Source organism: Rhamphochromis longiceps, linkage group LG8 (genome assembly GCF_057381845.1).
Source record: "Rhamphochromis longiceps isolate RC_006_pf linkage group LG8, R_longiceps_female_GT1.1, whole genome shotgun sequence".
NCBI classification, from domain to species: domain Eukaryota; kingdom Metazoa; phylum Chordata; class Actinopteri; order Cichliformes; family Cichlidae; genus Rhamphochromis; species Rhamphochromis longiceps.
In genome coordinates this window covers 22527045-22554602 of record NC_140564.1, presented here as the reverse complement: position 1 = coordinate 22554602, position 27558 = coordinate 22527045, and the positions used below count along the sequence as shown (strand labels likewise).

General features: G+C 40.7%; 1 protein-coding gene across 1 annotated transcript in view; it reads left to right on the top strand.

The window, feature by feature from the left end:
• The window catches only part of LOC146663654 (voltage-gated delayed rectifier potassium channel KCNH4-like), a 44791-nt gene that overhangs the window by 5174 nt on the left and 12059 nt on the right, over nucleotides 1–27558 (top strand). Inside the window, exons 2-11 of the mRNA XM_085416516.1 lie at nucleotides 9438–9671; nucleotides 11954–12085; nucleotides 12565–12698; nucleotides 21745–21985; nucleotides 23524–23681; nucleotides 23940–24141; nucleotides 24800–24994; nucleotides 25850–26049; nucleotides 26339–26588; nucleotides 26697–26911. Coding sequence (XP_085272642.1) covers nucleotides 9438–9671; nucleotides 11954–12085; nucleotides 12565–12698; nucleotides 21745–21985; nucleotides 23524–23681; nucleotides 23940–24141; nucleotides 24800–24994; nucleotides 25850–26049; nucleotides 26339–26588; nucleotides 26697–26911 — 1961 coding nt within the window. The remainder of the gene's footprint in view (nucleotides 1–9437; nucleotides 9672–11953; nucleotides 12086–12564; nucleotides 12699–21744; nucleotides 21986–23523; nucleotides 23682–23939; nucleotides 24142–24799; nucleotides 24995–25849; nucleotides 26050–26338; nucleotides 26589–26696; nucleotides 26912–27558) is intronic.

The window sequence follows — 27558 nt, the reverse complement described above, 5'->3', positions numbered from 1 at the left end:
TGGGGGGGAGTGGGGCTGTGTGCTTCCTGAAGTCCACAATAATCTCCACTGTCTTCTGGGCATTCAGCACCAGGTTGTTGTGGCTGCACCAGGACACCAGACGTTCAACCTCCCTCCTGTAGGCAGACTCATCCCCGTCCGAGATGAGTCCGATAACGGTGGTGTCATCTGCAAACTTGATTAGCTTGACAGACTGGTGGGTGGAGGTGCAGCAGTTGGTGTACAGGGAGAAGAGCAGAGGAGAAAGAACACAGCCCTGAGGGGAGCCGGTGCTGATGGTCCGGGAGTCCGAGACATTCTTTCCCAGCCTCACATGCTGCTTCCTGTCCGTCAGGAAGTCAGTGATCCACCGGCAGATGGGATCAGGCACATTCATCTGGGAAAGCTTGTCTCGGAGATGGTCTGGAAGGATGGTGTTGAAGGCAGAGCTGAAGTCCACAAACAGGATCCTGGCGTAGGTTCCTGGGGAGTCCAGATGCTGCAGGATGAAGTGTAGGGCCATGTTGATGGCGTCGTCTACAGACCTGTTGGCTCTATATGCAAACTGCAGGGGGTCCAGGAGGGGGGCCGTGAGGGTCCTGAGATGGGAGAGAACTAGGCGCTCAAAGGACTTCATGACCACAGATGTCAGAGCCACGGGTCTGTAGTCATTTAGTCCAGTGATCCTAGGTTTCTTGGGGACAGGGATTATGGTGGAGGACTTGAAGCAGGCAGGCACATGACATGCCTGCAGTGAGGAGTTGAAAATGCCAGAAAACACTGGGGCCAGCTCGTTTGCACAGTGTCTGAGGGTGGCAGGAGACACGCCGTCTGGGCCGGGAGCTTTCCGAGCATTCAGGTTCTTAAACTGCTTCCTCACATCTGCTTCATGAATATGAAGAGTTGTGGTGGGAGGAGGTGGTGTGAAATCCTCTTTTGTGTGGGGTGAGGAGGGGGGTGTTGTAGGTGAACGGTTTGAAGGTGGTGATGGCTCTATGGAGGGGGGAGAGGTGGGGGAATTAGTGTCCAAAGTGTCTCTATTGTTGGGGCCGTTGGAGGTGTGAAGGCTGCCTGATGGCTCGTCAAAACGACAGTAGAAGTCGTTAAGGGTGTTGGCCAAGAGCAAGTCATCAGTGGAGTGGGGGGTTTTAGGCTTGTAGTTTGTGATATTCCTAAAACCTTTCCACACAGAGGCCGAGTCATTCTCTGAGATCTGCTGCTGCATCTTCTCAGAGTGCTGATGTTTAGCAATGTCCACTTCTTTAGTGAACCTGTACTTGGCCTCTCTGTAGCAGTCCCTGTCTCCGCTTCTGAACGCCTTTCTCTTTTCCAGCCACAGCTTTTTGAGTTTAGGAGTAAACCAGGGTTTGTCATTGTTATAACTCACCCTGGTGCGTGATGGCACAATGCTGTCCTCACAGAAGTGGATATAGGAGGTGACAGTGTCCGTAAACTCGTCCAAGCTGTTAGAAGCAGCCTTCATTGTGTCCCAGTCTGTAGACTCCAAACACGTGCGAAGCTCCTCCACAGCCTCGTTGCTCCACAGTTTTTTAGTCCTCACGACAGGTTTGGAGAGCTTCAGCCTCGGTCTGTACGCGGGGATTAGGTGGATCATGATGTGGTCAGAAAGTCCGAGTGAAGCGCGGGGCACCGCGCGATAGGCCCCGCTGATCGTGCTGTAACAGTGGTCCAATGTCCTCTCCTCTCTGGTCGGGCATTTAATATACTGCTTGTATTTTGGAAGCTCATGGCTCAGATTGGCTTTGTTAAAGTCCCCAAGAGCAATGATGAGAGAGTCCGGGAATGTCCGCTCCATGTGCAGTATCTGCTCCGCGAGTGCGCACTGAGCTGCCTGCGCATCTGCGTCTGGCGGGATGTAAACAGCGGCCAGGATGAATGAAGCAAACTCCCGCGGAGAATAAAACGGTTTGCAGTGAATAAAAAGGTATTCCAGAGAGGAAGAGCAGTGCTGAGCAATCACTGTCACATCTGTGCACCAGCCACTATTGATGTAGAAGCAGAGACCTCCACCTTTGGACTTACCGGAGAGAGCGGCCTGCCGGTCCGCGCGCAGCAGATGGAAGCCCTCCAGTTTGAGCGCGCAGTCTGGGATGTTCTCACTGAGCCACGACTCCGTAAAACATAAGACACAGGAGGAGGCAAAGTCTCTGTTCATGCTTCTCATCAGGGCCAGTTCGTCAATCTTATTCCCGAGTGAGCGAACATTAGAAAGGAAGATCCCAGGAAGAGCGGTTCGCAGTCCGCGTCTCCTCAAACGCACGAGTGCGCCGGCTCGCTTCCCTCTCTTTCGGCGTCTCGCTTTCCTGGTCAGAGTCAGCAGTAAATCTGCCGCAGATGCGACAAATATTGGAAATAAATCCACAGGCGTTGTAGTCCTGTAGTTAAGGAGCTCTTCTCTGGTGTACGAATATCCAGAGGAGTGCCCAGACACAGAAGAAATGCACAAAAACAAAACAAAAGTAACGCACTGAAGCACCAGGGCGACCATCCGCGGCGCCATCTTGGTTATATATATATATATATAAGGGACCAAACTATGCCAAGAAAATATTCCCCACACCATTACATCACCACTGCCAGCCTGAAACTTTGATACAAGGCAGGATGAATCCATATTTTCATGTCGTTTACGTCAAAGTCTGACCCTACCATCTGAATGCTCCAGCAGAATCAGCACTCATCAGACCAGGCAGTGTTTTTCCAGTCTTATGATCCAGTTTTTGTGACCCTGTGTGAAGTGCAGCCTTAGTTTCCTGTTTTTAGCTGACAGAGGTGGCTACAGGTGTGGTCTTCTGCTGCTACAGCTCATCTGCTTCGAGGTTCATTTAGAGATGCTCTTCTGCATACCCTGGTTACAGCGAGTGGTATTTAAGTTTCTGTTGCCTTCCTATCAGCTCAAACCACTCTGGCCATTCTTCTCATTTCCTTTAGAGAACTACTGCACAATGGATACTTTCTCTTTTTCACACCATTATCTGTAAAACTGTAGAGATGAATTTCTGAACAATTCAAATCAGCCCGTCTTTCACCAGCACCATGTCACATTCAAAGTCCCCTTTAATCCCTATTCTGATGCTCAGTTTAACCTTCAGCAGGTTGTCTTGAACATGTCTGCACAAAATGCTTTGAGTTGCTGCTAATGAATTGGCTGGCTAGATATTTGCCCTAACAAGCAGTTGAACAGTTGTGCTTAATGATGTGACTGATTGTATTATGTGTTATTTATGCATTATTTACACAAGGAAAATTATTTGTAGATTTCTATATGAAACCTGTGCAGTCTTTTACTTTTACAATTTCTATTATGTTAAATAAGTTAATAGTATCACATCATTGTACACTGAACACCAGTTTCTTCTCAAATCTAATATTTTTACAAGCAATATGCAATGCAGTTTAAAACATAAACTGATGACGAGGTAAAAGTTTCTTACAGCAAAAATGGCTAAGTCCATCAGTCTGAGTAAAGAATGTATTTAGATCAGCGGAACCAAAAGAAGCTCCCCTGCTGAGTGAGCAGCCTCGCAGTCAAACATTGTCCAAAAATTTTATTTAATGTGCCACTCCAACTAAGCCCCTGCCTTGACTGCCATATATAATAAGAGCAGCATCTGAGACAGTTATTTCATCATTACATTCCTGCATGTCCATGTAATTATTTCCACTATGCAAAACAAGGCTACGTTGTGCTTTTGTGCATCTGTTTGCTCTGACGGACCAAATAATACATTATCTTAAAAGCCCCAAATCTTACAGTCATTATCTATTGTGCAGCTTCACGTTGAGCATTTTCCGGGTGTTTCAGGGTAATTTCTCCACCAAGAGTTTTTTTTGCGTGTTTATCCTCATAAATATTGATGTGGCTGTGCTTGACCTTAAGAATAACAGTTATTAAAGCGAAAGCAATTTTAAGTTGCTTATAATTTAACGGTTCCTGGTCTGAGACAATTACCCAGCTGAACAGCCCTGCGGTAAGCAAAATGTCAGGGCAGGTTAGGTCGGATAACCTTTGACACACACAGCACAGTATTTGGCTCACAGCAATGTCAGCGTCCATGTTTCCCAAAAGGAGATGTCTCCCTGTGTGTATCTGAGTGCCTGTGCTCAAGGCAACAAAACCACATCACGCTCTTTCAAAAAAAAAAAAAAATCTCTTTGTTGGTTTGAATAGTCTTTCTTTTTTTATTATTATTATTTCTGAAGGGCAATTATAAAGGATCAAAGGTCAGGGTGAAGTTACAATTGCAGTTCTGGCTGTAGATTTGTTTTGCACGTCAGCAGTCTGGATGCTCATCCTCAACACTGCCTAAAAACCAGAGTTTCCATTATACTGGTGGCACTGTGCTCTGCCTGTGTGTGTTACAGTATAGATGCCCATCCTTTATACCCAACTCCACCTCCCTGAGCTCTTGTACACGACCTCCCCAGCAGCATTTTTACACTGACAGCAGTGCTCACCCTGCAGGGCAGCGTAACCACGGGGCAGCTGCCGGCAAAGATAAGAAGTGGGTTTATTTTCCCCCTAAACACTTTTCTAATAAAAGGCAGCTAAAGAACCAAAGAGGAGCCAGGAAAGAATGTCAGGCTGACGCTCACGGAGCTCATTGTTACCCAGCTGATGAGCGGGTCTTAATAGGCAGCGGCAGAAACCAACACCAAATAGAAGCCAGATAATAGCTGAGACTCTTTTGTGGCTGTATCCTTTGCTGCTCTTTTTGTTTTGTTTTTTTAAAAGTCAGTGGTAACAGGTGGCAAAGTTTGATCTGTACATTTGGAATAGGCTCTGCTGTAATTGTTCAGGTTGGTGGTTGAGTCCCCAGGTGGCTTACTCCATGCATGTCGGTGTTTTCAAGCAAGACACCGAAATAAATCTGCTTCTAATGTGCAGGTCTGCACCTTACATTGCAGCTCCGCCTCCATCGGTGTGTGAATTTAGGTGTGAGTGGGTGTGAGGCTTTGTAAAGCACTTTGCACTGTTCTTGATATAAAGGCGCTACGGAGCTGCAGTCTTTTTACCTTTAACGGGAGTTAGATCACGACTGCACAGATACTTTTTTCTGTCTTTGCGTTTAATTCAAACATCTTTATTAATCGTTGACATCAAAGTGACTGATTTTCCCACGTCACTCTTTGTCAAACCAGTGACCCTTTCCCCCTGCAAGCCCACTCCTTCTTGTGCTCTCACCCATCTGCCCCAATAAGTAATTACATGCTACTGAGTGGTAATTAGCTTCTGAGGAAGTGGCCAGGCCTCTTGGGTTTCATCAGTCTTTTATGCACAGAAGAACTCTTATATGGACACGAGGCCGGCTGCTTGATGTTAGCAGTAGCATGTAGTGTCATCATGTCAGATTACAGTTGTAGCGAGTCAGCACAGATGTGTAATTAAGGAAGCCGGAGCAGCTGAGCGGCTACTGGAAGCAATATCCCTCAGAGGATTACAGACTAAGAATTGAGGCATTGTCACAGCCACACAAACGCATGCACAGACAAAACTGTTTACAGTGCGGTTCATGTGGTTGCTGTATAGCTTAACTTATTAATGAAGAAATAAACATGCGACTGTAGAACTGAAATAAATAAGGTGAAAGGTCTTTATTCAGGAAATAAAATGGTTATCGTTGACCAAAAGCCAGTAGGATTTTGGATTAATTTGCATAAAATAATATCTGTGGGAAATAAAAGTTTATGAGACTTGCACATGTTATTCAGCAAGTTAGTCTTTTTCACCTGCAGTAACAAAATAATTTCCCAAATTTAGGATAAATAAAGCATATATTTTCTTAATGAAGGTGACAGCACCTCATTTAAAAATCATTTAAAACATCTTTGACAGCTGTAAATATTTAAAACCTTTTACCACATGACTACTCTGCAGTGGGTTATTTATGATTATTTGACATTTTAAATGACAAGAACGTCATATTTTTATTTTGTTTGGTTTGGTTTTTTTGCATTTGTGAAATAGCTATTTTTTAAATTACAAACAAAACTGGACAATAATGAAGTGGAGGAAAAACTATCCAATAGCATGTATAGTATACAACTACTTAGTAAAGCAGCTTTGAAGGTCTGCACCTCTCAGAGCCTACTTTGATAATAAAATAAAATAATTAGCAGCCTATTAGCTTTATACAGTAAAAGTAAACAAAAAATAGGAAAGTTTCAATTTGATTTTGACAAAAGTCCAGCAGCAGATCAAACATACCAGGAAGCCAGCAGCGTTGGTGGTGAAAGCAAACAAATCTGTCCACACGCTGTTAAATTCTCCATTTTCTTCTGTGTTTTTAATTTTTAAAAATTTTGAAATCCATAACTAGATACTGTACTTTTTTTGTTCTATATCACTGCATACCACCTTAACTGAGGTTCACAGGGAGTCAGTAGAGATGGGCAAAAGCCACAGGTTCAACACCCCTTATCTCACACCACCAGCAACAACAATTGCTTGACTTAATCATCAATTAGTGAATGAATACAAAAACCTACATGATGACTGAAAGAGTGGAACTTGAAATAAAATGCTAACTCATTTAAAAGTTTTAGTGCACTTTAAGAAAACCTTTCCATTTGCCCATCCATGAAACTTTGCATACCTCCAAACACAGCATAAAAGTTTTTCCCTTCATGGCCCGTTGGTTCTAATGTTTCCTTATAAAGTGATTAATGACTACCCCTGCCCTTGACCTATTTAGAGGACCGATTTAGGGATGCTGAGTAGAGATGTACCTATTCTTAGGTAAACATTACATAAACCAGAGATGAATGCGGTTGCTCTCTGACACTTGCTGGCTCACTGAGTTAGAGTGTTAGGAATTTATAGAACATGAAAAACAGGCCATGTTTCTTTTTTTTCCCAGCTGGATAGGCAATCACATCTTGTTCCGCCATTGTTTCTCAGGTGAAGGGTTTTTTTAAGATGTGAAACCGGGTGTGTGTGTGTGTGTGGGGGGGGGGGGGGGGGGGGACGACTGAGTTTTTTAGGATGCTTTCTATTCAGAGTTGTGACTTTACCTGCAGAAAAAAAACCTGAATATACAGTATCATAAAAAAATAACAGGTGTGAATCTTTCTTCACAAAGATCTGCAGCAGAATATGGAACAGAAATAGTACAATTTCTCCTTGCTGAGCACCATCAAGCCATAGCATAGACCGGCATAAAACTTCCTCTGCCTGCTGATGGATCAGACTAATGCCTGTCTCCTTCTATAATTCCACAGTGACAGTTTAGTTGCTGCTCACTGCACACCCAAGAAAGGTTGTCACCGCTCAGAAAAGACATCCCCTGTGGACTGCTTTCTCTTCAGCCCGGCCAATTAAAGTGCTAGATTATGGAAAGTGCAGCAGCAGCTGTTTAATACTCCTTCTTAGACTTTCTCTCTGTGGAATCGTGAGCATACAGAGCAGTCTATCGGTCTGTCTGTCTGTCTGTGTGCTGCCTCTTACTCTCTGGGCACAAATTCTGCAGTCTGATGTTTTCAATTTGACAGCAGAGACAAGTCAGTTACTTTGCTGAGGCCTCAATGGTAACTTGTTCAAAGAAATAATGAGCAAATATGCATAAATACTTCCTGGATTATTACAGCAAATTCAGTATAAAGATGAATGACCTTTTCAGTAAAGCAGATTTCAAACCACAAATATTTTTACATACCCTTAAAGTCAAAGTAGTGTGTTTTCTAACATCTGAAGCATCTATTCTATGAGATCCACGCTGTATCTACTGCTTATGAACAACATAATGCAATCTAAAGTAGTAAAGCCATACTTTTTGTGCTGACAGGTTCAGCTACAGTATCTGTTAATGTTTCTAGCTTCAGGCTGTTTATTTTGTCTGCAGAAGTCATTTTCTACCAGACTATGTTTCACTCACCACATTCTGCCTGGAAGCCTGTAGGTGAGGAGTCACAAATCTAGTGTAAGCTGGTGGTTGTTTGACACTCGCTGAGCATTTGTAAGGATACAAAAACTGGAGACTGATGATTGTTTTCTCTTCTTTGTTGCAAAGTTGTGAAAAGAGACTGAAATATGGGTTTGACTGTGTGTCCTAAAGAGGAAATGAATCAGGAAAACAAAGTGGTAATATCAGCTCAGTGACTGAAAATACCCAGCATTATCCAGATTAAATAAACATTATATAATATGGTTACTTTTTTATCATCGCAACAATGTGTATGCTTCTATGTATTGCATTTAGAAAATGTGGGATGTAATGCAACACACTAAAAAAAAACCCAAGTCATTCTGGTATACACATAACCAAAATGTTTGCCATACAAAGGAACCTCACTGCAGCAAGGTCACATGCTTGTAGCAAGCGAGGGAACATGTGACATCAAACTCTATCCTGTCATCAAGATTAACATATGTAGATATGCAGAAGAAATGTAGAGCCTTTGAATACTACAGCCTTGAGTTACTGGGATAAGATCTCAGACCGACGAACGTGCTTTGTGGCTTTATGTCCTGCAGAAATAACTAAACAAGAGCTGTCCGTGGTGCTGAAATGGAACCAAAGCAAAGCTGTTTTGTTGCAGAATTAAACAAGTGCAGAGGCAATAACCACATCATACGATCCACATGTAAACTAAAGCAAATATTCCACCACGTCAATGTCACATTTGCATGCTTAGATGTTCTGCAGCTTTCACTGAAGTACACTGTATTTTCTAATCTGCAGCTCCATAAATGTGGCATCACATCAGTCAAACATAGAACAAACAGGTAAATGAACCTGTTCAGTCAAATTAAACTGAGTCACTCACTCTGGCACCTTATGAGATGAAATTGAAAAGGTGAAATTGAGTGTGGCTTTATACTGGTCATTCTTAAAGCATTTGCTTTCTTTCTCCAGTCATACTTCATATTTATGTTTATATTCCACTGGCACATTTCCATTTTCCTCCATCTCTCTATTATCCACTCGATTTTTAAATTGAAGAGTCAAGACTCTTCTCGGTTCATATCCTCAAATTAGCAGTAAGCCTAAAGCCCAGTGGGAAAATCGGTCACTAATCTTTGTGGCGCTCATAAACCCCAGTCGACTGTTTTATGTCATACTGTCTGCAGTGCATGATGCCAATTTCTTTCAGTATCATTCAACATTCCTAATAACCACCATCAAAGATCCAAAATGACCTGATGAAGGCTTGGGGAAATTAATTTCGGCTGAAAATGAATCCACACTAAACTCTGATTCATGTTTTCTTTGAAAAGCTTTGACGTAAATTCAAAGAACTAACTGGACTTTGATTCCCTGTGTGAAGAAGAGATAATGTATTAAACACCAGGCTAAACATGATGCATGAAGCTCAGCCTTGCTTGTTACTGACATTCATATCAAAAACCTCTCTGTTTCACAAACGCATGTAAAAAAAATCTACCTCTGCTTCTATACTTCTAACACATCTTTACCTTCTCATGTTCCACATCACAGACAGTAATTTCCTGCTGGGTAATGCCCAGGGTCACCGTGGGTACCCCATTGTGTACTGCTCAGATGGCTTCTGCGAATTGACGGGCTTTACAAGAACTGAGGTGATGCAGAAGAACTGCAGCTGCCGCTTCCTGTACGGGGCCGACACCAGCGAGCAAGTGGCCCAACAGATGGAGAAGGCTCTGGAGAGCCGAGAAGAGTACCAGGCTGAGGTCCACTTTTACAAGAAGAACGGTGGGTGCATACTGCAGAAGCTGTAGAAATAAAGTAGATCCCAGCTGCTCCAATATTATTAACTACATTATTTTGTTTTGATCAACCAGCAGCCTGATCAAAATGAAAAAAACATTTTTTTCAACATTTTGAAGAGTGCATTTATTTTTAGATGAGAGCTCAATGTTCTGGTTGAATTATGAATGCAGAATTTAAAAGAGCGGTTAAGCAGTGCCCTACGTGCTTTTTAGAGAGTTGGTGTTCCTCAATTTTCATTATAATTAATACAAAACAATAAGATTAAGGCAGAGTAAGAGGTTCTGAGAGGAGTTGTGTACCCTATTTCCACAGCTAATGCAGGATAAGGTACTGTACGTAGTGTCTTGAATTACCTCCTTCCTTCTAACTTCTGGCTAATCCTTCTGACTCAGAATATGATGTCATGCATTAGGAGAGAACATACAACACTGTTTAAGCCTCATTGATTGGCACGCAGGATTATACTCATTCGACAGAGGCTCAAACCTGCTTCCTCAGGGTGTGTGAACTGCTTATTATACAATTGGATTGTCAAATCTGGACTTTAACAAAAACACGACTGCTTTTAATCTTTTTATTTCTTATTTTTTTAGAGTAAAGCAAGTAAAAGTAAGGAACTGCTGCTAAAACTGATTTTTAATTCACCACAGTTAAAAGTAGACACCAAAAAAGCAGAAGGCTAGAACAAAGACTGTGAAAGTCAAAAAGGAAAATGCAGTTTGAAAGCTAGAATCTCACTTGGAAAATGTTCACGACTGGTAGAGTATATAAAGAAGTCTGTCACCGAAGGAATTCACTACACGTAAACTCCTCTAGTGTGTACAATTTGCAAGCGCAAACACTCACAAATGGCTTGCTGCCTGTTGTATTTACACTGACAGGCTTGCACTAAAACACCACCATCTACAATGTTTTCTTCCCCCTTCTTTCCTCCCTGTCTGTGTTTGACACACGAACAAGCACACTATAGAGACACTAAAGAAGATGTGAAACATCTGTTTGGTGGCAGAGCACAATTTCTACAGAGTCTGCTAATGAGCATACTGGTTTCTGGTGGGGTCTTGGATCTGTGCTGTTCCTTCCCTCTCTTACTTGTTATATCCAACCCTCTAACTTTCTCTTTCACTTTGTGTTCTATCCTGCAGATCACTGTCCACAGCTAATTTGGGGCATATTTATAGAAAGGCTATGCCATATGCCAAGGATATGACAAGTAGCCACAGTTCAGCGATGGTGACATGATGTGAAATTGCACAACCTTGGCTTGAGAAACTGATGCCATTAAGGAGATACATTAACAGAGGCGATGGGGTGCACAAGACCCCACGTGAATTTGATTGCCAATCAGGACCTCTAGACCACAAAGGTTTGGCGTAATTAAATTCAAATCAACCAGAGAATCACCACAAAACAACCAAAAGGATACAAAGGGATCACAAATATAGAAAAAAACACAGTGTGATGAACCATAAAGAGATTTTAAAGAAAGACAGGAAGAATGCACACTTTCCAAAATAAATAAATAAATACCAAGGACACAGTGACTAAATAAGGCCCCAAATACACAGAAAACAATCAGTTGTGAGCCTCACTGAGACTGAAAACAAGTACAAAGAGAAAGTCCACAGAGAGTCTAACCACACAAATGCCACAAAGTAAAGACAACCAGCAAAAACAACTCAACTAATCTCAGGGAATACAACATATAAAGAGTATGCCAACATCTTTCAGTTTACCAATGGGACTCAAACTGATATCTGGTCTGGATTAAAGTCATCAAAAGGTGGAAGGAGTCTGGGTCAGCTACACAATAGGCTGTACGACATTAAATCAATAAAGAGAACGAAAACTAAACAAGCAAAGCTTCAATAAACAGGACAACTATCCCCCCAAATGAAATAAATAAAAGGGAAGCAGGGACCCGAGGATGCTGGAGAGTAAAGGAAGGAGAGAGGGTGGAGCAGAACAAAGAAGGAAGCAGGAAAGAGGAATTAAAGACAAACAGCCAAACAAACTCTCCAACTAAATGTTGTACCTCTTCCATCTCTTTTCTCCAGTGGGCACATTGTTTCATAAAGTTTATTTGGAGGTACAAACAGGTTTTTTCTTTAATTAATATGCCATCATATTATTCAAATCCCTTTTTATGCTACACCAGCTTTTCTTTAAAGCTCTACACGGCACAGGATGAGCATTTGTCTCCATTCTCCAAATGAGGTGAAAGGAAAACTATTACTAAATGATCATTTCTGCTTCTGTTGCAGGTGTGGCCTTCTGGTGTCTGTTGGACATTGTGCCCATAAAAAACGAGAAGGGCGAAATGGTTCTCTTTCTCTTCTCATTCAAAGACATCACTGACACCTACGAAAAGGGCCGCCTCAACAGCAAGAAGGAATGTAAGTTGAAAGGTTTGTTTTTAGGGGGGGGGAAAAACTGCTTTTATTTGCTTACTAAGAGCATGATTTACGAGCGGGTCATGCTCGAGCCCCTAGCTTTCATTTTCTCTGTGTGTTCTTGTTCATCACTGTCACATCCTACACAGCAGTTTTGTTTGGGCTGGCAGTTGTTCATTGAACTCAGACAGTTGTTTCTAATTGGGAGTTTGATTCAAGCCGCAATGTGTCTTCAAGTGGAACCTGAACACAGTCTGCCACAAATACCAATGCCAGGGGAAATACGCCCTTGTTTTGGCAACATGAATTTGGATAAGAGTCTTAGGATAGTGGAGCTTGTGTTTTTGTGTCTTAGTTGTGTAACTACACCAGAGAAAAACTTCAGATATTGAGTTGGATGGCACTGTTTTTTTTTTTTCTCATATATCGCCATCTCACAACAAAGTTTACAGCCTTGCGACTTAACTGAATCTGTGTGACAGTTTCAGAGGACAAGATGCACAGGGGGAAGAGTACTTCTCACTTCAGTGAGGCCAGGAAGCATGGACACACCATGCTGTACCAGCTGACCAGCCAATTCTCCAGTGGAGGCAAAGGAGAGGTCAACCTGGGTGGAGTGAGTATACCTCTATCACTCATATTTGACTGGATGTGATGGTTTTTTTTCTATTTTTCCCTGCATGTCATCTAAAAAGATAAGCAGAAGTTGCTTAGACATGCAGCACCTTCACACCTGAGCTTAAATTATTAATTCTGACATCTAAAACATGAGATTTTAAGAGGACATTATCAGGGAAGTCTTGGTCCAGATTCCAAGAGTGTGGCCTAGCTCTGTTAAAAATTAAACTTATGACTTTGCTATTTTTGGTGCTGTTTTAATCCTACTTTTTTGTATGCAAGCTGTTGTTTGGTGGATTTAAATGGACAAAGAGCAAGGTCAGTGCAACAACTGTGGTTGATTGCAAGATGGCTCTCACTGCTGGTGAGGGGCTATTGGTCATAGATTAAGCTGAATGCATCGTTCTAATAATTTTTTTAAAAACATGCCGACACCTCCCAAACCTTTGGGTTATAGGTTATTATGGCAAAGGTCTGTTCTCATAAATAACCTCTACTCTCAGCTTCAAATAAGGCTGCTCTGTGTAACACTAGAGTATCATACAGAGTCCTGGGAAAGTTATTTTCACATTTATTTAACTACCTAAAGTTGGGTAGCTGACCCTCTAATTCATTTATTAGCAGGTTCTAGCAATGCACAGTCAATTGTATTCTCACCTGTAGTCTTTTTAGTCGCTCACCTGAAAGTTTGTTGTGCGCCCCATCCTCTTCATATCACCAGCAGTTACTTCCACTCATTTTTGCTTCACGTCACCAGATATAATTCACTTTCAAAGGTTTCATGTTGCCACAAATCACTTTCAGTGTCATGATTTTTTTCCCCTTCCTTTTATTTCTCATAATATCAAGTGGACAAAATTATACAATTCTATGTGAATTTATGTTTTGTTTTTTTGTTTTGTTTTTTTAACTTTGGTTTCTTTATTCGAAGTAATCTGTCAGTTGAAAGCAGCATCAGGAAAGGCACTCTATACCTTCTCTGTTCTCCAAAGCATTAAATAAATGAAAAATAGCTACATAACAATTACATAAAGGTTAAGTAATCAACAGAGAATAAGCTTCATACATATATACAATACTGGAAATAAATAATTAGTTAAAAATAGTCAAAAAATGTCTGCAGGTGGAAAATCTTTAACAGTTTAGTGGTTAGACAGCAAGCTAGCTATTATGTCTAAGATGCTAATAAGCTTAGCAAAAGCCACAACTTTTAATTTTCCTGGTTCCAGTTTGTGTCATACTTTTCACACTTACAGTCCATCTACAGTAGCTGCCAGTAGTTTGTAGATTAGTCCATCACTTCCAGGAAAATACAGTTAGCAATATTATCTGCCAACATTAGCCATTAGAAATATGGCGATCACTGACTGGTCACTAGAGCTGTGTGACTAAGGCCTTATTCACTTGATTCTTTCATTGTCACCATGATTGTGACGTACAAAATGTCACTTGACTGAAAAACCTTAATGTGGGTGAGTGCTCACCAAGCTGACCAGCTAAGCTAGGTTAGAAAGCTGCATTCACAAACTATACAGGTGCACTGCACATAGCCACAAATGAAGGCTACGTATTGCACAAATTTGTTGGACAACAAGCCATAATATTATCAGGTAATCCATTAAAAATGCTTCAGTATGCTCCAACAGGATCCAGAGTAAGGCCCAGCAGATCGCTGTGGGCTTCAGCTGCCTGTTCACAACACCTGTCAATCAATGTGGCACAGCCTAATTCAGCTGGATAAAAAAATCCCCCCAGTCAGAGTTTGGTTGGCCAGATCCCAGTAAACTAAATGTGGGCCAAACACTGTCTTTCTGTATGACAAAACAGGCCATGTCAACAACAGTGAGAGGCTGAATTCAAATTTTTATATGTAACTTAAAGATAAAAATACAACAAATAATTAATGTTCTCTGATTTTCTTTTAGCATGTACATCCCAAATATATTACTTGTCCAATTCTCAGTCTAAACAAATAAGGATTAAAGGATGCTTAAGTTTGCTTCGTTAGCTTAATTTTTGGTGATTTCACAGTGCCTACATCCATTTTTAATTTAAAGTCTATGGAGGCTGCTATACACCAGCATGCATTCACTTAAATTGCAACTAGGCCATTAATGTAATCTATAAATTTAAATAGAATGTAAATGGATTAGAAGAGCAACCTGGCTGATATGTTAATGTAACTAAATAAATTCCCTGTTTTCTGTTTTAGGATAATTTTGGATCATTTGGATATCATATGTTTTGCCAGCCCTTTGTAGATAGGAATACCACTATTTTGTCTATTTTTTTTTTCCGTGTATGTGTGTGTTTCAAGGGCCTTTAGAGACCTTTAGCTGTGGTTATTATTTCTACATAAAAAAGGCTTTTATAGGCTTGAATAAAAAGTCATGCCTCGCTCCATGCTGTGATATTCATGAGAACAAGCTTCTGTTTTGCCCTCAGATCCAAACGGGAGCAGTTTTTCTGACAGAGCACCATTTTGAGATAATCCCACTCATTCCCCACAGAGGTTCGGTTACTGACCGAGTCTGCACTCAAACCTGTCCTTCAAATATGTGTTTGATCACAAGGGACTAAAAGCAATTCAAAACTTTTCAGGGATAAAGGTTTTGGTTTTTTTCGAGTGAACCTGTGAGACATCTGCGTCTGGTTCAGGCAGAAAACATTCAAAATACATTTTTTGAATAAAAAGTGGTGCGTGTTTTTAGAGGATCATTTAGCTGTTAAGTGCCTGAAACCAAAGCACTTGTTAATTTTAGTCCAGAAATTGAGTGGCCCAGTAAAACTTTACAGCTGAATATCATTATTTTTAAAGTGTTTCTGCCATTTTTACACTATGTCGCTCACCTGACACTGAATTTTAAGCTCCCACAGCAGTGACACACGGCCAACCTTTAAAAGAAACGAGAATCTCACACAGGATTGCCCTTTTTTAATTTCACCGCACATAATTTTGCAGGTATATACTGCTCAAATATAAGAAGTTACAGTAAAAGTCAGAATAACTGACTACTGAAAGCTCATTTATATTAGAAAATAAAATAAACTGTTACTAAGAACCCAAGAGACAAGACATTTACTTCACATTGCAGGTAGTAGTGTCGACTTTTAAATAATTATGACCAATCAGAGCGTGGATAAGACAATGCCAGCACTTTGAAAGGGTCACATTGGTATTTAATTGAGAAATCAAGCATGTTTACACTCAGTTGAAACAGCACCAAAACTGCGGGCTTTAAGAAAAATAGGAAAAAACGAAGTGATAATACTCTGCTGCATGCAGCTGACCCGCATCTTGTTAATACTTCCAAAATCAAAATCTCGACTGCTGCTTTCAAACCTGACCTGCGGGTGCCTTCATTGGAATCGGTGTGCTACACCTCCCTCCATCTGCCAAGCCTCCTGCTGCACTCCTTTTCCACCTACTTACAGATGCCAGTGCTGATACCATACGCGCACCGATCACACACACATTTGAAAGTGCACACACATTTCACAAAAACATCCAAACAAAGGAAGAGAGCAACATATGACCATAAAATCAACATTCAGATTCTATGCCAGCTCTCGAGGATGTATTTTTAAGTCATTTCTCAGGGATATTAATACAAATTCAACACATTTCTGTCTCTCATGTCCTCCCCTTCTCACACATGCACACACTTTTTACAAACCTCCGTTATTCCCCTACTCCACCTCTACTACCAGAATAATCGTTTTAAAGTGTTGAGCAAATTCCCAGAGAAATTAGATTATTCTTTTCCTATGAACACCGAGCCAAGGGCAACTTCGCTAGGGACAAAATAGTTGCAGAGAAACAATCGATAGCTCACGATCTGATATGTAACTCCTATTGCAGCGAAGGGAAGACAGGTGTGTATGAAAAGTAGCACATCAGCAGACCAGTGAATGCAACACGTTTAAAATCCACAGCAAAGCCAAAGACGGAGGCTGAATTTTAGTTTATTTTTTTTAAACTTTTGAGTTAAAATGTGACTTCAGTGCACAATAAAAGCCCACACAAGCCAGTGCTCTTGCCTAATTTATTCGTGACCTCAGGGACTGATAGTTGCATAAAAAGGCAATTTCTAGCAGCATCATATCTTTCTGAGCCAACATGTGATGATGCAGTCTTATAAACGCGGAGGCAACGAGCATGTGTTGATGCAAAGCAGAAACATCTGCTGTTTAGAATAAAAGCGACATTTTATTTGTTTTGTGTTTCTTTGACAGCTCATTGGATGGTGTCTGCGCGAGTCTTTCAGTCACTTTTATCTTTCAGACATCACCAGTGTCAAAAACAAAGCAAAAAAGCAGTTTGTAAAGGGATTATTTTCAAAGCAGTAATAATAAAATGCAACAGACCAGATGAAATGTGTCTGCTTGTTTATTTGCATGAGCAGACTTTTTTCATCTCAGCATTGAGTGCATGTTCGGTTAATTTTATTTGGGTTTTGCACAGTTTGGCACATATTGTATTTGTATGTAAGTTTTATTAATTGACTGGCTTCACAAACAGACTTTATAACTACAATTTTGTAGGCACTGGGGTTCATTTTAGAGACCTGTTAATGCACCCGCCTGTACATTTACATAACACTGCTGCACATTAACTAACATTTTAATAAGTGAATGTGCTTCTCTGAATGACAAAATAAACAAATAATACATTAAGAAGTGATTGGATGGAATATTCTAGATGCTGCTTTCTGTTTTGTTCATGCAGTTATTTTAGTGTTTGGCAATGCTTAATTTTAAAACCCAAGTGCTGTCAAATTTTTTGTTTGTTTCTTTTTTCTTTTTGTACTTTCGTACTTATTTTTTTTACGTACATTTGCCTGATGGTAAATGTTAGAAAAATAAATTTAAAAATGGGAGAAAAATATATGAAAAAAACAATACAGAAGATTATTTAATACACTGTACTGTATTTTCTTACAGTCCTGTTTCCTAAATAGCTAAATGTTCTATCTATCTATCTATCTATCTTAAATATATATTTTATATATATGTTTTGGAGGCAGTGTTTTTGGCCTCAGCTACATTTGAATATGTGCTAAAAGGAAAAAATGGAAAAGGTGGGAAACAAAATCCAAAACATAACCACTGATGAGTACAGCGAACTCTACATTTGTGCAGATGTTATGTGAAAATTCAGGCACCATAGCAAAAGTACTTAAGGGCAGTGAATTCACTATAAAAGAAAAAAGTTTTAAAAAAAATGAAGACACTGAAACCAGTTTTGCTTGACTTGAAAAAGTCAACATAACATAGCCGTGTGAACTACATCGGTTCATTTATATTGAATAAGTGGATCAAATGCACGTCTTACCCCAAACCATCACCCATCCTACTCCCCCTTCTTTTTTAGCTTTAACCACCGTTCTCTGCATTTCTTCTTCCTCTCCATCTGTCACTCTAACCCATGCTCTAACCTCATCTCGTTTTGGCTTCATCCTACTGTCTTTCTGCATATACTCCCATTTTCTTCTACTTAAGTTGTCTCGCCCTTCTTTGCTAGTGCAGCTTACATACTGAACTTTGCTTTTAAAACTTTTTTTTATGTAATGCTTACATTTTGAGTATGTACACTTAACTCAAACACTTCCATTTTCTGTGAGGTTAGCAGCAGTTTAAAGGGCACTATTCCAGAATGATACAACAGCTGAAATAACAGAAAAATGTGATTTATAATACTAATGAAGTCTAATAATAATAAGATATATTTTTTTGATATTGGCTCCTTTTTCACTAATTTTCAGCCCAGCTCTTGTACTGGACCATTTTCAGAGTAATGTTAACATTTACCTTTAGCTCATTCAAGCATCAAAAAGGCACCGAAACCAAGGGATACACCAGTGTTGTGAGTACAGCTAACAAACAACTTAGCAAACAAACAATTTTAAATTGAATTCTTAGGCACTTTATTAGAAAACACATTTAAAAATTTTCATTTTAATTTGTTTAGTCAAATCTATGAAAAGGACCAAATGTAGCACAGGCATAAAACAGTTTTTCTGCTCTATCAAGATTAGCTATTAGCCAAAAGAGTTGGCGTTTTTCAGAATACATGAGGAAACCGGACAAGTGCCAGGACTTCAGTTGATCCATCTACTATTCACTAAGGCTTAATCAAAAAAGCCATTCTTAAGGAAGAGAAATGAGGAGAAAAGACTGAGGTGTGCTAAATTACACTAGAAGTAAACAACAGCTCTTATAGAGTAATGGATCCAAATGTGAAATTCTGGGTTCAAAGGACTTCAGAAAAGTAAAGGAACCATCTTTAATACACAGTGGAGACTCTGTCATGTTTTGGGTCTGCATTTCAGCCAGTGGTGTTAGGGATCTGATGATATGATGAATGCAAAAAACCCACATCCCAAACACACTGCCAATGCAGTAAAAGCATAGCTGGATTGAAAAACACACACAGTGGAACACAATCAGTCATGGACTGGCCTCCCCAGAGTTCAGACCTCAATAGCAGTGTGAGATCATCTTGACAGAGAACAGAACAAAAGGTCGCCAGCATCCACAGAAGAGCTTTGAATGTCCTTCAAGAAGCCTGGAGAACTAATCCTGAAGACTACTTAAAGAAATTACAAGAAAGCTTGACTAAGAGAGTTGAGTATGTGTAGAAGAATAACTAATAATAATTCCATGTGTGTTTGCACATTTCACCAAACAAAGTTTAAAGAAATGAGGAGTGGGTCAAGACTTTTGCACAGTCCTGTATTTCTGCGTATGGTACTGTTGATCCTTAAGGCATGTTGATACTTTTCATATTTTGAATGCAGGGCTTACTTATTGTGATATTGATGTTTCTCCTTAAGTAAAGAATCAATATCCTTCCTCCACTGCTTTACTCTGACTATTAATACATTTTCTTTTTTTTCCTCCTTCACTGTCTGTATCTTAGTAGCTGTTAGCTAACAATGGTGTGCTCTGCCTCCACATCAAGCCAGCCATATCTATTTTGACTAGATCTCTATTTGTAGCTCATCGACCTGTCAGGCAAGGATCCGTAGCTTTGCTCAAACACACTCCAGATCTTTAAATGGGACCACAGCCAGAAAGCCGAAGCAGAGGTGGCAACTTGCTGCTTAAAGAATTGTGATTTTGAAACAGAAAGTTTACAAATCTGTTATATTTGTAGTGTGTAATAAAACTGAAGCACACTGACAAGCAAATCAGACTTGATTTCAGGCAGCTCCACGTCCCAGGGGAGAGATGTTGCCACTTTTCACATAATTGGAAAAATAGTGCCGTCTGGAGCCTCCTGAAGTTGTGAAGCAAACACAAAAACTGACCTGAGCTTTCACATCTTACTTTCTCTCTTTCTTTTTTTACTTATTATTTCTTTACTCACCGTGAATGTTTATCTCCAGTCTCTTGTTGTTACACAGTTAAGTAGACGACACCTTGATTGCTGATTTTGCCAAGCTGAACATAATATTGCAAAGTCCAATTACGCGCAGTTATCCAGGATTTGCACAATAAGTTCAGACTCAATCAGAATGCATAATCTAGACAGTATAATGCCCTGTTGTGACATTTGAATTATGTTTGTGGCCATTTCAACACTAAGTTTGCTATGTAGTAGTTTGTGGTTGAGGGTGAAGGGGGTTGCATATTAAGCCATGTGTATCTCCTAAGCCCAAAGACCTCTGGGAGATGTAGTTGGAACAGTAGCCCCAACGGCTACAGTTTGAGTTAATGATGTGTGAAGACCAGCTGTAGCTGTGTGACATGCACTCCCATGCGTGCCTGCAAATGCTAGGCTTTTCTTTCCTAATCACTGCGATGTGGCTCGACTCCCTGCATCGAGAACCAAAAGTCTGGTGGGCTTTGCGACCTCTGTGATGTAAGGCAAATGAAAAAAAAGAAAAAAGGAAACAGTCAGGGTTTCGCTGACATTGCTTGAACTGTCATCAGAGTGGACACAGCTGTTGATGATAGAAAAGGATTTAGACAGAGACCAGAAAACCCACTGATAGTGTGATAATAAAATCTTTTGCACAATCTTTTAATACGTGGTTTCTGAGGGAACACTTGGATCATCCTTTTTTTCCTTGGAAACACTGGAGTATGTCATCTCTCTGATGTTTCTCCTTTTTTTTTAAGTAAACGTTGCCTATTGTCTTCCAATTACTCAAATAGAATCTGTCATTTTCCTCTGAGGTGCCCAGGCAGCATCAGGGCCCAAACACGAAATCTCCCATTAAGCCTTAATTAACCAGCTTCTTCTTTTGGGTTCACCTGTTCCCAAAGTGCTCACACTGTTTTTAGATGGGATTACTGCTCATTTATCTCACCTTTTCTTTCCCCTCTCACCGCTGTCATAGGTAACAGCTTCTCCTCATGTCTCCCAAACACGGTTAAGGCTATTATGTGGCAAGTGCATGGCCCCATTTGGAGAGTTGCAGTCTCATTATGCTTTGAATGGCTTCCCATTTCATCTGCAATACTTTTCACCACTGGATTTTCAAAATGTGAGAAAAGATAACTGCAATGCACGGTCAATCTAGTGGTATGCCGCGTTTTTCTCATAACAACATAACTACCACGACACTTGGATACCTGAGATTTGAAGCATGAATGACATTTGGAAGTGTGAAGCCGAGCCACGTGTGAAATTATAGACACTCACTGTGTTGTTACTGCCCAGACATTGTAGAGGTCTTATCACTGGGTACAGGAGAAGAGATAACCAGCAGCATTACCATATCTGTTTCACTTGAGTTGCCTACCACGGTGAATCATCAGCGGTCAGCGCACAAGAGAGGGTGTTGACATTTACATTGTCTGTTTCTGCTAAATCTTGGCACCGTGGTGTCCATCACAATACTCCACCTCGTGACCATCTGGTTATCCAGTTATTCATTTATGCAGCTCCTCAAGTGCACTTTGTGTGTTTTGGTTATTTATCAAGTAAAGCTTCAAATTCATGAGGCTGTGGTTTCCCTTTATCGTACATGTTTGAAGGAATATTAGAGGTTGTGCTTGAAAGTTTGAAACTTTATTCACCTGTTTGTTTACAGAGAATGATGGACAAACCTGCAATACCGGAGTACAAGGTGGCAGCGGTGCAGAAGTCACGCTTCATCCTGCTCCACTACAGTGTTTCGAAAGCGCTGTGGGACTGGCTCATTCTGCTGGCTACCTTCTACGTGGCTGTCACCGTGCCCTACAATGTCAGCTTCACGCCACACGATGATGCCATCACAGCTGCACGCTCCACTATTGTCAGTGACATTGCAGTGGAAATGCTTTTTATTATAGGTAAGTTTTTAAAGACGTAATTGGGAAAGATGATTAGATTAAAAACATATCAATTATGAAACTCTAGAGAGATTCCAGTGTAACAATTTGGTCAATATCTAATGACAGTATTGATGTTTTTTTTGTCCTTTTTGGTGTTTTGTTATTATTTACTCTCCTTTTCTTCCAGGAAAACAAATAAATATTCTTTATTAAACATAACTAACATGTTTTAAAGGCTTTTAGGTATTCTTAACACTGTTTTTCAACATTTACCCAATGCAAAATTGATGTGACACAACAAATATTGGTCCATAACACTGGTTTGTCAAAATTAGACTTTATCAGTATTCCAAAGATGTCCCCATATCCCTGCTCAAGATAAAACATGATCACATTTCGGTGTTTTCGAAGCATTTTTCAACATGCTGACGTAAGGTTTTACTCCAACATCTATCCATTTGTGCCATCTATGGCACCATGGAAACCAAAACAATCCAAGCAGCCTTTTCTTAGAAATGTCCCCTCTTATTCAGGTTACCTGGGTTTAGGAGTCCCTTCAGGATGTACTTGGTCTCTTTGAGGGACTCTTCTTAGTTCAATAAAGCACCCAAGGGATAAATTAAGGTGGCTGGCTTGCAACACGCTCCTCTGAGCATGGGTTTGGAGTTTATGTCAGATTCCTGATGCCATCAACTTGGCACAAACGGGCATGAGATTGCTTGTTTCTGAAAGCTCATTTACTTAGAGTCTACCCATTTCTAGTTAAATGAATAATTAATGAATTCCATATTAAAGCTGAAAGGGGCATGAAAGGGGCTCAATTCGCTCCAGGAACACGGTGTAATGAAACATCTTTTTAATGCTGATGTATTTGTTTGTGTTTTTTTTTTATTATTTAATTATTTATTGTGTTCCCATAAATGCTAAATATTCAATGAAAAATAAAATGTGCATCCAACGATGAGCTTTCATCTCAACTGAGGTGTTGCTAATTCAAATAGTTTGCATGTTACATGCTTGCCATGTGGTGACGTCAAGGTTATATGTTTCTTGCATACAGACCCTGAAATTGTAAAGTAACTATGAAGCATCCCAGATGTTTAATAATTTTCCCACCGTTTCGTTTAGACCTGCCTTAATTCTTTGTGGCATAGATTAAACAAGGAACTTTAGACATTCCTGAAAGATTTCGCTCAACATTGACACGATAGGATCACACAGTTACTGCAGATTTGTTCCACCAGGTAGGTTCTCTGTTGGATTGAGATCTTAGGACTGTGGAGGCCATTTGAGCACATGTTCAAGAAATCAGTTTGTGATGATTCCAGTTTTGAGACATGGTGTGTTATTGTATCAGAAGATGGGTACATTGTGGTCATACGGGGACCGACATGGTCAGCAGCAGTGTTCACGTAGGCTGTGGTGCTTGACTTTTTACCCCTTGAAAGGCTTCTAGTGGCAATCCTTGAAGCTCTTTATGAACTGAGTGTTTTCTGTCATATTTCAGGCCTGCTTATTTGTTTTATTTTATTTTTTTTATAATTACATATTTTCAGACATCATCATGAACTTTCGCACAACCTATGTGAGCCAGTCAGGCCAGGTGGTGTATGAGCCACGCTCTATTTGCATCCACTACGCCACCACCTGGTTCTTTGTGGATCTGGTGGCTGCCCTGCCCTTTGACCTGCTGTACGCATTCAATATCACAGTGGTGAGTACTACTGGACAATCATATGTCCAGCCTTCTTTTTTGTCCCCGCATCCATCTGTGGCTGTCAGCATTACCATTAAACTGATAACTTGCTGCCCTGTTGTTGCAGTTTGGCTGCCTATGTGACAAGTAAACCATATGTACTACATTTCACAAACAATACAAAGTGTTTGAGTGTTGATATTTTGATATTTAGCTTTCTACTCTCTTTCCTTTCTCTCCTTTTCTCTGTCACCTCTCCTCCCATATTTGCCTCAGACCTCCTTAGTCCACCTGCTTAAGACAGTACGCCTCCTGCGCCTCCTTCGTCTGCTCCAGAAGCTTGACCGCTACTCCCAGTACAGCGCCATGGTGCTAACCTTGCTGATGTCTGTGTTTGCCCTGCTGGCTCACTGGATGGCCTGCATCTGGTACATGATTGGGCGCAAAGAACTAGAGACCAATGATAATTGGGACATAGGTGAGTCTAGTTGTGGCCTTGCTGAAGTCCGATCTGTTGAATTTTTGGTGTTTCATCTAGCAAGGGCGAAACATTAAGACATTTCAACATTTTCTCAGAACATAAGCGAAGCCTGTTCTGATTTGATTCAGTTTTAATAGGTGTGTAAGTCGGCTGTTTCCTGCAAAAACTGAGTAGGCATTTGTTTTGTCCCTACTATGCTATAAATAGTAATTGCTTACTTATTGGGTGTCTAGCTCTGCTCTGTGGTGAGACAGTACTCTGCTGCTCTAATAAGAACAGCCTGAAACCAGATCAAAAGCTTTTACAAAAAAGTGGCTGGTAGCAAGCAGCACGCTGATGTGTCAATGAATGATGCATGCTTTTGTATGTACATTTTGGCTGAAGGGAGGTGAAGTCACAGCTGCTAATTACGGCTTAGCACTATTTATCCCTGGAGGAGTAGGTCTAATTATAGCCAACATACCTGGCTCCTGACGCTGTTGATCATCTCTTTCTAATACACAGAAAGACACCCACATGCAGGCACAAACATACATTTCTGTATTTCTCTCACATTGCACTCCGATCTTGCCACTACCATCCACATAAAAATAACAAGAGGTTAAACTTCTGGACGTTGCTCTGTCAACGCTACTCTCTAACCTTCTCTTTCAAGGGTGGCTCCATGAGCTGGGCAAACGTCTGGAGACGCCCTACGTTAACAGCACAGTGGGCGGCCCAACAGTGCACAGCTCCTACATCGCTGCCCTCTATTTTACCCTCAGCAGCCTGACCAGTGTGGGCTTTGGCAACGTCTGTGCCAACACCGATGCTGAGAAGATCTTCTCCATCTGCATCATGCTCATCGGCGGTACGTCTGACACCGGGGTACATTCTCCCTCTGGCATCCTGGCATAACGCTGCTTCTGTTTGGCATGCAAGTACAACAAATTCAGCAGGAATCGAGTTGAATGGCTTGGCTGGCCTTTAAGACACAGCTTGCCGTCGTCTTCATAACCCAGAAACAGCTGAAATGGCAATTATTGGTGCAGCATATCAGAAGATACATAATAAGTGTTTGTTTTACTGCTTTTCTGATCGGTGATGAAAGCAGAATTGTAACTTGTGGCTTCTTTGTGGATCAAAAGTAGATCATGACTGGGCAATGAGCCATATAATATACACTTTATGAGAAAAAAACAAAGTATTAAACCACATGTTTCTATCCTTGAATTCAGTTTTTTCAGTCTCATTGCCACATGTGTATAAACTCAAGCATGTAGTAATGCAGTCTGCCTTTACAAATGTGTGAAAGAATGGGGATCATGGAATATTAGATGTGTAAAAGTCACCAATGCTCTGCAAACCTCTTCATCTGGCATTAACATCAACACAAAACTGTGCAGTGGGAGCTTCATTGCATGGGTATCCATGACCAAGAAACTCATGTAGGTATAATCTGTAGGTAACCCTGTGCTTTTATCCACTTAATGTATTTCAATATGTTAAAAAACAAACATTTTATAAAGGATCAATAGACTTAAATCTTTTATTTCTTTCGTTTTTATTTAATATTGTTAACCTTTTTTGTAATCAGGAGGTAAAACTTAAGAATTTAAGAATATCTTTGGGCCCACACTTCAAAATAGGATTTGAAATTGTAATATGTTACATCTTTACACATCCCACCTTTATATTTACACCTTTGTTTCTGTCCTTATTACAGCACTGATGCATGCGCTGGTCTTTGGTAATGTTACCGCCATCATCCAGCGTATGTACTCGCGCCGCTCTCTCTACCACACACGTATGAAGGACCTGAAGGACTTTATTCGTGTCCACCGTCTGTCCCAGCAGCTTAAACAGCGCATGCTGGAGTACTTCCAGACCACATGGTCTGTCAACAATGGTATAGATGCCAACGAGGTAGGAGTCCCTTTCTTGTTGCTGTCATGTAATATCTTTGTACATGCTGTTATCTGCCTTCAAGGAACTTCACAGCACTGTTTTCGATGGCAATTGAACAATGAACTCTGCTCTAAAATTCATTGCCAGCCCTTTGAAGCTGTAATTGTTTGTGCACAGCACATGGTTCCCTATACTCCATCAATTGATATCCTATTGAAATTCAAAAGAGGGTGACTGGTGGCAACACAGTCCATTCACTAATTACTTATCAGTGTCACACCTCGTTACATCTGTCACAAATCCCCAGCTCCTGCATGACTTCCCTGATGAGCTGCGGGCCGATATCGCCATGCATCTGAATAAGGACATCCTCCAGCTGCCGGTCTTTAAGGGGGCCAGCCGCGGCTGCCTGCGCTCACTCTCTCTTCATATAAAAACCTCATTCTGTGTCCCGGGAGAGTATCTCATCCGTCAGGGTGATGCGCTGCATGCCAACTACTTCGTCTGCTCTGGCTCTCTAGAGGTGCTGAAGGATGGCATGGTGCTGGCTATATTAGGTCTGTATTGTTGTCAGATTGCATTTTTTGCATCATGTTTTTTCTATTTATTTGATATTTTTTGTACTTTAAAGTGTAACAGGGAATTTATCATCTTTTGGATTTTAGGGAAAGGAGATTTGATTGGCTCCGACCTGCCTGGAACAGACCAGGTAATCAAAACCAATGCTGATGTGAAGGCGCTTACCTACTGCGATCTCCAGTACATCAGTGTGCGTGGCCTGAAGGAGGTGCTGGAACTATACCCCGAGTATGGCAGCGTGTTTACCTCCGACATCCACAACAACCTCACCTATAACCTTCGTGAAGGCAGCCAGGACGAGGTACCAAATATACACAACATACTGGTGTTGATTCGGTGCCTTCAAACCTGAAAAACCAGCATGCCTAAATTGGGATGTCATTCTATGCCATGAAGAATTAAGACATTAATGAAGATAAAAGCAGCTACAAGTTGGAACTAGCAAGTAGCAAATGCTGCCATTGCCAATCCACATGGGTCCATATCTTCAGCTACTATTCTGTAATCGTTTTAACAATCCAAACTTAAGCATTGAACGATTTTAACCTTGGAGAAAAAAGTAATTGGCTTCATTGGATATTTAATTGAACTCTACAAACAAAACTGATTTAGTTTTTCATGTGTGACTGACAAAACTGACAAAGATCTCCAAGGACATCCGCAACCTCCCCCTCTCAAACATTATGTTTTTTGCTTCAAGCATTTCTCTTTTTCGAATCTGACTTTTCTCGTTGGCCTTAATCATTTCTTTTTCTCTTTTTTCTTAGGTTGATTTGTTTAGTTTGGGACGCGATAGGCATCTGTGCTGGTTGTGTTAATTAGCAGATGTCTTTTTGTCAGTCAGGCTCAGGGAAAACAACTTTAATTGTATTAATCAGCACTTCAAAGCAGACTGATTGTGTTTGGTAGACTTGTTCCATGAGGCAACATCAAAGAGCAAAATCCCAC